The sequence below is a fragment of the Gekko japonicus genome, unplaced genomic scaffold (genome assembly GCF_001447785.1).
Source record: "Gekko japonicus isolate JY-2015 unplaced genomic scaffold, Gekko_japonicus_V1.1 scaffold187, whole genome shotgun sequence".
NCBI lineage: Eukaryota > Metazoa > Chordata > Lepidosauria > Squamata > Gekkonidae > Gekko > Gekko japonicus.
This window is the reverse complement of record NW_015174849.1, coordinates 1,573,583-1,584,671: the sequence shown is the minus strand read 5'-3', so window position 1 is coordinate 1,584,671 and position 11,089 is coordinate 1,573,583. Positions and strand designations below refer to the sequence as shown.

The 11,089-nt window shown below is 40.7% G+C and overlaps 1 protein-coding gene across 1 annotated transcript in view; it reads left to right on the top strand.

Annotated features, from left to right (window-relative positions):
* The window catches only part of IFT57 (intraflagellar transport 57), a 21,709-nt gene extending 18,848 nt beyond the window's left edge, over positions 1-2,861 (top strand). Inside the window, exons 9-10 of the mRNA XM_015424528.1 lie at positions 1,814-1,880; positions 2,680-2,861. Coding sequence (XP_015280014.1) covers positions 1,814-1,880; positions 2,680-2,861 — 249 coding nt within the window. The remainder of the gene's footprint in view (positions 1-1,813; positions 1,881-2,679) is intronic.
* Positions 2,862-11,089: the final 8,228 nt, after the last annotated feature.

Here is an 11,089-nt window from a genome sequence, read left to right as displayed (position 1 = left end):
CCCTATGAGGTATGTTATGCAACTGAAAATTCCAACTGCCTTGCGGGGGGGGGGTGAGTTTGAGGTGTGGAATGGAGTGAAGTCCAATCAGCTTCCACATGCAAATGACCTTGGAACGCTGGGCGGGACTGCACAAAGCAGCCGGTCAACCCAGCCAGTGTCTTCTGAGTGGCAGTTCTTCCGGCCTAACACTAAAGGGGCCAAATTTAGAACATTGCGAAATAGAACGTTGCTATTCAATTATTATAAGGGAGAGATGATTCAAGAGTGAAAAGTTACACAAATTAGTTCTTCTTCCAATTTCTTTTTTTTTTTAGCCAACTCACTTTATTTCTTAGTACATTAATGTCTGCTTCTATGAATAAGTTATTCAGAATGAGTGAGTTACTGCTTTTAATTTTCACAGCACTTTTTATAAGCATTAAAATTTATTATTTATTTTTATGAGATGATTTATGAGGATTAATATAGAATGACAGAAGTGCATAACTTCATGTACCTAGAAGTACCACTGATGAGTGTGTCATTGGCACCAAGCCATAGTGAATGGGATATGTTCCCTTAATCCATTCTGTATTCTTGAGAAGTAGATAACGGTGCACATTCATCTTGGCTGTACCGTAACTTGAACAGAATGAGGAAATGTTGTGTATGAACCCTTTTTTATTTTTAAAGACCTGGGCCTTTGCAAGGATAGGCTTTTAATGCTTTGAGATCCTTACTGGGACTTCCCATCCATGTTTTATGGAAGCTGCAGTGTGTGAGAGCACTTTGCTTGCCTTTCAGTAGTTATGATTCCGCACTGACTTCTGGATTTTCATATTTTCTTGTCTGGCCTTGCCTTACTTGAGTCATTTACACTTAACATCATGGAATGGGTGGCAAAAGAACTTGGCTGTTCTGTGAAACAAATGCTGCCAAGCTACTGCTGAGTCAGTGTGTTGCTGTTGTCAACAACATATTATTTTTTTAAAAGTGACCCAGATACCTAAAAAGTGATCAAATCTGGGGTAAATTGAGCATATTTTAGTAATTAAAGCATACAACATTTTCAATTCCAGTTGATTGTAGCATATTTTGATTGTAGCATGTTTTGTCTCACCAGCCTTCAATATGACAAACTAGGGAAACCAAATAGGACTTGGTTAGAGAGCTTATCCCCTAAACACCATTATAGGCTCGGTGTGGAGAGTGGTGCAGTTTGTTGGGCAGCCTAAGGGGAAGGACTGTGCTAGATTTGTCAGCCCACCCAGGAACAGTCTCATGCCCTCTGTCCTCCACAATGTTTACCTTTATGCCATCTGAAAACTATCCTTCCAGACAGCAACTCCCTGTGTAGGCTTGAGCAACAAGGGAGCTGAGCAAATGTCAAATAGAGCTGAGCAGGTGTCCAGCACTCAGCCTCTGTTGGAGAATGATTCTGTCCTGGCAGGTAGCAAGTCTCCCCCCCCCCCCCCAAATTTAAATGCCTTGTATAAAAGATGCATGTTGCTCTCTTAGTAGGAAATAAGATTCCGGTCCCCTGTTTGGTCCCTATAATGCATATTGAATGCTTAGAGAGGTAAGATAGGGCCTTAGGAATATCATGAACTAAGTGTTATGCTGTGGTTATTTTGGATAGTGTAGTGTAAAATTGGGATGGGAAGACATTTGGTTTTGTTTATTATAAAGACATAGCAATGGCACTGCAGGAAACCTTTTCTAACCAGTGTAATTGTTTAAATGTACATTCTCTGCTATTTGTAAGAACAGTACAGAATATTTGGTTTAAAGTATTCTAGGCTTAAAGAATAATTCAATTTATTTCTCTTAGATTACTGAAGAGCTGGAGAAAATAAAACAGGATATGGAAGAGAAAGGAAGCAGTATGACTGATGGAGGTAAGTCCGTCAGCCAGCTCTTTCCACAAACAAATCACCCATTTTCTGTGTTACTTAGTTACCATGTGTATGTGGGTTAAGGGGGGGAAATCCGAATCCTAAATCAGAAGCGGTAGCTGAGATCTGATTGGTTCTGTATCTTGTTTGGACACGGAACCTTTTGGCCCTCTCTACAATTTGAACTTTGTAAAATAGTCAAAGGTTCACTGAGATAACTAATGCAGGCTGGATTAGGCTGGTGTTGTTGAAAAGATAAACACTTGGCAAATGTCTAGTGTTATTTGTTCCATTCTAAAGTTGCCATGAACGTAATCCTTTCCTAGACTTGTGAGTCATTCTCTCAAAAAAGAAAAGGGAAATATATAGCTTCTTTATGTGTGGTTATGCTCTGTCTGTAATGCCTTGAGATATGTGTGGCTGCCATAACTCTGGGTACTTGGAGAAACTTCTGCTAGTATATATTAAGGAACAAATCTGTAGAGTATTTTTTTTGCAATATTTTTTTGCCAATATAAAATGTAATATCCTGACTATAAGTACTGAGAGCATATGTACATTTTTATGCGCATCTTCAGATCCCAAATGTCAAGAAAGTGGTAGAATTATTTTCGGTTTTAAAATATCTTGCATGTGAAATGATGAATCCGTTAAGTTATGTCTCCAGAGTATTGTCATCCCTTTGTTCGTTTAGCTTTCCTGATTAGCAGAGGGAGTGAATTACAAGGGGGGGAAATGTTCCTTTGTGTGGCAGACTGACAGAAAAAAAATGTTCTGTTTTGCATTTTTCTTTTTTGAACAGCTCCTTTAGTAAAGATTAAACAAGCTTTAACCAAACTGAAGCAAGAAACCATTCAGATGGACATACGGATTGGCGTAGTGGAACACACATTACTTCAGTCAAAGCTGAAAGAAAAATCAAATATGACTAGAGATATGCATGCTACTATAATTCCAGATTCCTCAATTGTTGGAACCTATTAAATGTACTTGACACTATTCATTTTTGGTAGGCTAATCAAATTTTGTATATAATATATTTTTTACAGTATGTATGTGTACATTATAAAAAATGTTGAATGTTAATTCTGTTTGTATAAATGGGATAATGTTACATTTTGTGGTCTCTGATTATTTATTACACATTTTTTTTAAAAAAAGCTTTAATAAAATATCATTAACAAGCTTCTGGTATGGTTAAGTCAAGCTTTTTGGACTGAGAATCTCCTAACTTAAAATCTCCTAAAATCTTTCCTAACCATTAATACAGACTCCAATGAGATTAGTGTTCCATCTCTTTCACAAGCCTGCCAAAGTAAGCCCCATGGGCATTATTGGACTGCTTGGGACAACCAGTAGGACTTGGATTGCCACTGCAAAGTCTGTACAAATTCCTAAACCATCATGAGTGCTGTGAAGCTAATTTGGGGTATAGGAACTGTTTCAGCACTGATTATTACTGCATACCTCAGCATTTAGCAGTTCAGGTATCATCAGTGCAAAGAATACAGGAGAGTGTGGTGCAGGACACTGGATTTGGCTGAGTCAGAGAATGGGATTTGCCATTTGTCTGGTATCCAGTGGGTAGAAGAGACTTCAGTAATAAGGATGTTTGGCTAGGTCAGGAGGGGGAGCAGATTTGACGTGTAAAGGGGGGGTTGGGGAGCTGAAGAGGATGCTCTGCCTTGTCATGTAGGAGTTTAGCTCATGACTGGGAGATGCATTGGTATCATTGTTGGAACTGCTATGTATGCAAGACATGAGTAGATAGGACATTTGGTATGTATGGTAAAGATACTAAAGCTCAGATTCCTAAGACAGATAACCTCCTTGTGGTATCTGGGAGGGGGAAATCACTGTGTGATAACATAGATTACATAGAGCACTTTATCTTTCTTAGCTCATAAAACTGACAGTTACAAGCTTTCACTACACTATGGGTGCGTTCAGACGTGGCGTTTCTGCCGGCATAAACTGCGGCATAAACTGTACCGGTTGGAACCGGTGCAGTTTATGCCGGCAGAAACGCGATCACACCTCCCTCACAGCGGAAGCCATCGCAATACGCCCGTCCACACTCGTCTTTGGGGTTTTTTTTACTTAGTTTGTGCATGCGCATAGGCAGCCATCCATAGAATGGCGATCTTCGCGCATGCGCAAAAACCCCTGTCGTACATTTAAACTTTAAAGGTAAGGACTTACCTTTAAAGTTTAAAGAGCACAGTAGCCTCCTGGAGGTCCCGGACGCCTCCGAAACGCTACAGTAAGGCTGTTTTCTTTTTTTATAGATACAAACGGCAGGGCAAAGCTTCGCCCAAGCGCATATCGCCGTCCTAAAAAAAAAAAAAGGCGGGCGAAAATCAGAAGCCTGAGGCTTCCGAACGGAAGTAGCTGCAACGATGGAGAGCGATCAGACGGCGAGGTACAGCGTTTACAACCGTTGCACTCAGGATACCACCACTTGGGGACCTAGTGGCAGAGTGCAACGGTGTAAAGGGCTTTAAACCAGTGTTAGGGACAGGAGGCAGATGTTCGCCGTCTGAACGCCGGTGAGTACAACGATTGCAACCGGCACCTATACCGATGTAAAGCCCCCGTCTGAACGCACCCATAGACGGGGCATTTCAGCCAGTGCAGTTTATGCCGGCTGAAACGCGATCACACTTACCTCCTGTCTGCGGAGCCCATCGCTGTATGCCCGTTCACACAGGGCGAGCGTCGGTGTTTTGTTTTTGTTTTTTAAACTCAGTTTGCGCATAGGCAGCCATCCACAGAATTGCGATCTTCACACATGCGCAAAACACCCCGTCCCGAAAAGCATGCCCTGAAGAAAGGACTTACCTTTAAAGTTTAAAGACCAAACTGGCTTCCCTGATGTCCCAGACTCCTCTAAAACCTTAAACTAAGGACCTTTTTCTTTTTTTTTAAACAAACGCCGGGGCGAAGCTTTGCCCAAGCACATATCACTGGCCTAACAAAAAAAAATGGTGAGCGAAAAGCGGAAGCCTCAGGCTTCCGAACGGAAGTGGCTCTACAACGATGGAGAGCAATCAGATGGGGGGGGGGGGGTAAAGGGGTTACAACCGGTGCACTCAGGATACCACCACTTGGGGACCTAATAGCAGAATACACTGGTTTAAAGCTCTTTGCAACGGTTAGGAACAGAAGACAGATGTTCTGCGTGTGAACGCCGGTAAGTACACTGATTCCAACCAGCACCTATACTGTTGTAAATGCCCTGTCTGAATGCACCCATAGTATAACAATTTCTACTAATTTAGATCCTACACACTGTTTAGTATCTTGCAGAGTTTAAATGCTATCAATCTCACCACATTTGAGAATACAGGTTCCCTTTGTAAATTCAAACAGGTCTGTCTAGGGCTACTTCTGAGAGCTGCAGTTGGTTCTGAGGCTGCAGCCACTGGCCCCCACAATGTTATTGCCCAACAACTGAGCGGTGGGGGTTCTCTGACAGGGGTGGAGGCATAGGAGGAGATGGCACTTGGGGAAGGGACACTAGGCTTAGTCCAGCTGATTCTAAGGCACCTGGGGGAAAGGACAGGGGCCTCCAGCGAGCAGTGGGAGATGGAGCCAGAAGCTGGCCTGGTTGCCAAGGCAACGTAAGACCATGAAGTCTCAAAAAGCTGAGAGAAGATGGACAGAGCTGATGAAGGCTGTCAAGGTTTTAACAGATCCTCACTATCAGGAGTTAAAGAAGAAATAGCAGGCTGAGGCTTCTGGTGGTCAAAGAAAGGGAGAAAGGGAAAAGAGAAGGAGAACTTGGGTGATCCAAACCTAAGAGGCTCTGAGGGTAGCCCTCCATAAAAAAGTATGGATAGAGAAAGGCCGCCTAAGCATAATGTCTCCCAAAATTACATAATTCAAATATAATTTCTGTTATCTTGATTCGTCTTTTATGCAGTTTTAAGCCAGGAAAGCTCTGTTTGGTAGTTGTTGGGGATGGGGGGGTTGCTAATGAAATAACTCTTTAATTGAATGCATAGTTTTAGTCTTGGATAGTGGATGAAAACTAACTGATGGTTTTCAGGCTCAATATAGTAATATCAAAGAAAAGGGTAACCGTTGAGAAAATACCTAACACCTTGCCTCTAAGTAATTTTTATGCCTGCTGCCTGAAACTTCTGTAAAGGTGGAATCCGCTTCCATCTGAGGGCCTGTGTCCTATGGTCTGTTTTTGACGACTGAGGGCCACTATTTTTTAAATGTGAGTTCAGAATCCATAATTGCTTGGATGCTTTCCATATAACAATGCTACATGAATTTCATATCATACTCCTTATTCAGGCCTAGGCTAAAATATTTTGCAATTCAAGTTCTTGTTGCAATATCAAAGTCTCTTACTGACAAGTTAATTTCACTGTAACTTTTCTTAGGAAAAGAAGAGCCAGTTTGGTGTAGTGGTTAAGTGTGCGGACTCTAATCTGGGAGAACCAGGTTTGATTCCCCACTCCTCCACTTGCACCTGAGATCTTTTGATTTAATAGAAGAATTGAGATCATTTTAAAGCTTGTGAATATGTACAAATTATAGTTACGGTAAAGATTCACTGACTGTAATTTCCTTAGCGAGCAGTCCTAAGCAGGTCAACTCAGAGTCCAACTCTGTTCTGTTTAATGGGGCTTACACCTAAGAAAGTATTCTTATGATTGCAACCAGTCACCTGATACTAGGCCCTACCCAGTAGTGGTGTTTAAAATGATCCAATACTGATTCTACCCTCTATCAAAATTCACAGGTTTTGGTCACAAACTTATAAACCTGTTACCCCTGAGTTTCTGAAGGCTGTGGTAGAGGGAAGTTGGACTTCACAGCCTAGAAGTTTGATACGTTTTCTTGGTTTCAGATCACTGTCCTCAGCATCTAGGACTAAAACCAAGTAATGTTCTTTCTATAACATTGGAAGAACCCCACTGCATTAACACTTGCTGTTTTTTTGTCGCTCACCTGGGTTATCCATCTTCCTGAATAATTTGGGATCTTCTGTAAACCTGGACACCGCATTGCTCATGCCTGACTCTAGGTTGTTTATGAACAAGATAAATAGCATGGATTTGAATATATCTGCCTGGAGGATCTCACTGCTTAGTTGCTTGTATTATGGCCATTTATTTCCACCACCTGCTTGCTGATGCTTAACCCATCACCAATCCATAAATTGACTATCCCTTTATCATGACTGCCAAGGTTACTCAAGTGTCTTAAGCTTGTGTGATACTTCATCTGAAGTTTTGTAAGTCCAAGTGTATACTTTTTCTATTTGTTTGTTGACCTTTTCAGCTCTAGATGATTGATGAGGCAGAACTTCCCTTTTCAGAAGCCGTCAATGCTTTCTCATTAAGATTTGTTCTCCTATATGTGTAATATCTGTTTTCAATAACATTCTACCAGATTACTTAGGACAAACATAAATCCAACTTCTCCGTAACTTCCTGCCCCTCCCTTCTCCAGATTTCTTTTTAAAAATTAGTATCATGCTCCTATGTTCTAATCTTCCAAGGCTGAGTAACAAGTTGCATGTTTTTATAGGTAGATCAGCAAGTTGATATTTGAATTTTTGAAAGCAAAAGTCTATGCAATCCAGAACTGGACCCTTTTTACTTCTGCATCTATAAATTCACATACATTCATTCTGTGTTTTCTCTTGAATTTAGGATGAGCACTTAACACAGTTGTGCTGTAGTGTTACTTTCCAGCCAAGCATTTTAAACTTGTATTAGTTTCAGTTAAATTTATCCTATTGAAATCCATGGGACTTCAAAATACTTACGCTAGTGTTGTTGTACCCTAAACCACATTAGTTTTAATGGGTTATAAGCAAGGCTAAATTTCCAGGGATTGTGCCTCTGGAGAATCAGAGAAGGGTTTGTGTTTTTCTAGTATCGATATGTGGTTTATAGTTTTAAAAGCATCTTTAAAGGCATTCTTAATGTAGAAAATTGAATTTGCTATTGAATATTAATGCATAAATTCTAGCATCATATCTTTTTTCTGGCCTGCTAACATAATCCATTTGTGAAATGATGTAGCTCTGCTTTCCAGTATAAATTATAATGACTTAAAAATAATCACTATAATATAATACTTTGTATTTGCCCTAAGGGACAAACGGCTGTTCCATGAGGTTGAGAAAATTATAGAGAACCTTACTTTTCTGTCAATTAAAAAAAATGGTGATGTTTGGAAGCTGTTCTAGATCACAGAATGCCCAACATCACTGGTAGTTGGTCAGAATATAGACAAAAGTGTCAGCAAGGTTGAAGAAGGGGTTGCTGTATATTCAGAACAAAAATGTCTCTTACAACTTAACCTGTAAATCAGGTCCCTTGTGCAACAGTCAAATGAATAACAAACCAGTAAGAAATGTGTCATAATGCCTTTAATGAATTGGCCTTTATCACTCGGTGACTCGGGAGGAAAGCCCCAGAAGCCTAGGACTTCCTGGAGTTTACAGCAGGGGGTTTCCAGCTCCATTGACTCCATCCTGCTGTTCTTTCTAGATTGTCAGGGACTTGACTAAGAGTAAGAGTTAATGTTTTTCTCCTGTAAAGTTCACCCCCCCAAAAAAAAAAATGCAGAAAGGGTTTTGCTAATGGTGATGATAAAAGACACAGTTTCCAGAGTACAAACAACCCTTTGCTCTGATGTTTGGGTCAAATATATTCTGAACAAAACTCAGTTAACTTTGGTGGTGCATAAATGGTGTCAAGACCGAGTCAGAGATGGTATAAGGCTGAATCTGCATGATTAGTTTCATGGCAATCATTAAATGCTAAGGGGATGTTTTTGCAGGCAGATTTTCTTAGTTGTTGACAGATAAGACTTACACACAATCAAAAGCTGTATCTGAAGGAAATTCCCTACAGTACGATGACTGTGTGCAACTGTAGAGTTGTGGTTTCCTCACTTCCATCCCTTCTCATCAACTGGAGACAGTAATGAGTGGACGGCCGGAAGCTGAGGTCCCACTGATGGCAGCTGCTTAGTACAGGGCTGAGCTGCAGATTCCATCACAAACAGCTTGCATCAGATCTTAGAATGTCCTTACAAGGTAGCAGATTTCCCGCTGTTTACTGTTATGTTCAGCTTTTTCACCCTCTCCCAGGGTGCCTTTTTTTTTTCTTCCTCAGATGCTAAGACATCTTTTGTTATCTCTACAGTGATGCAAAGGGCTACAGTAAAAATAAAAAAACCCACCCTGCAGCTGCTGCTTGGCTATTCACTTCCACTTGTACTTCATTTCCAGTTTTAATAAAAGGATCTTTTAAAAAATGTGTGGATTAGTCTACAATATGTATTAGGTACCTGATTTTACATAGGGAATTAATGTTCAATCATTTTTGCTGCCTACTTAAATCCTCCCATCTTCCTTTCACAAACCTGTTCATTGTTTTCACTCATGAGCTCCATTGTTGTATTAGACTAGTTCTGCTGCCACATACGAGCGTCCAATGTGGAGTTATTTCAATGGTGAAAAGAGGATTAGTAATGAAGAATGTGGAGTCTTTTGATGTAAAGATTCCCTTGTCTGCGTGCTTCTCCTTTTATTCCTATATTCTTTTCTACGCATTAAGGCTGTTGTGCTTCAAGCCAACTTTAAATCTGTGCTGGTGAATGCTTTTCTGAAAAAAATAATAATCAAGATTGTACTGGAAGGGTAGGGAGATTATCATAACCGACAATGCCATCCTAAGCAGAGTTACAACCTTCTAAGCCCTTGACTTCAATGGATTTGCAAGGGTGTAACTGTTCAGGACTGCACTATCAAACTGCAAGGCTTTGAATCTGAGAGATTTCTTTGAACGCATAATATTGCACCACCTCGAATTCTTGGGATAGGACAGGGATATAAACTAGTTCAAAGTGTTCAAAGTCTGGAAATAGCAGTTGCTGGGTTTTATAATGGGATATTAAGGTGATCTCAGTAGTCACTTAGTAGGGAAAACCTTCTTCCCTAGGCATTCATGCTGCCACACTGAGATAAAGAAAAGATAAGCAAAGCTGTGCATAATAGAAGACGCTGAGAGTATCAGAAGCTATATATAAGGACATTAATGAAAATATTAAATCAAGAATAACAAAGCCATCAAATACAAGAAGCACAAGAATATTACATAGATGCTATAAAGCATAAGTACGTCAAGCAGGTAAGTAGTCCGATGAGTTAATACGAAGGTTCCGGATATTAATAACTTTATTTCAAAATTCTTCAGTTAAGACTATTACAAGTTATCTCAGGTATAATTTTCAATACAACCAGAGTATAGACATCTCAGAAGAACAACCAATCACTAACCAAAGAAACCTTAGAGAGAAATTTTAACACCTATTCTTGCTGCACAGGGAGATGCCACAGTCAGGAAAGAATTACATATGTTTGTGTGCAAGGCCAGTCTCAGCAGCTGAGCCTTCTATCAGCTGTACCAACCAAACCCAAACCCTAGTACTGTGAGTCCCAAATATCCAAAATTATGCATCAGCTTTGAAAAAACAACATGAAGTGGACATGAGAATAGTGACATGAATAATGAACACAACATTCTTTATTTTTGCCTCCTGGCTTTTGGGTCTTTAGTAAATACTTATGGCATGTTTCCAAATAATTTCCCATAATCACAGAGTACACAAAAATGTACCCCTGATATACCGTTTCCAGGCTTATTTTGGAAAACAGTCTCTATAGCAGGTGGTTTTTGTTGCTCTTTTTGGTGCCTTTTTACAATTTCAGTTTGCAGAGCCATCTGTATTCCATACTATGAAAATCCCAGTTTTGCAATTAGAATAAGTTATGCAAATTGAACACAACCGCCTGCATTTGCTGAAGTGTAACTTACTCTGCTTCAGACATCCACTTTCAAAAAGCCGGTCTTTTGGGACAAGAACTGGAATGACAAGAACTGGGACAAGAACGGCGCCCTTCCAGCCTATGGCTCATCCCAAGGGTGGCCGGCAGTGGGGCTAGGATTGCTAACCCCCCTCAGTCATTGGTGCTGTGCAACGCCAGGTCCATTAACAACAAAACCTCAACCCTTCGGGATTTTTGTTGGATCAACAGGTGGACCTGGCGTGCGTGACCAAGACCTGGATGAGGGAGGGTGAGACAGTTGCTCTCACCCAGCTTGCCCCACCGGGTTACTCGGTCCTCCACCAATCACGGTCTAGGGGGCAGGGGGGAGGAGTGGCTATTTTCT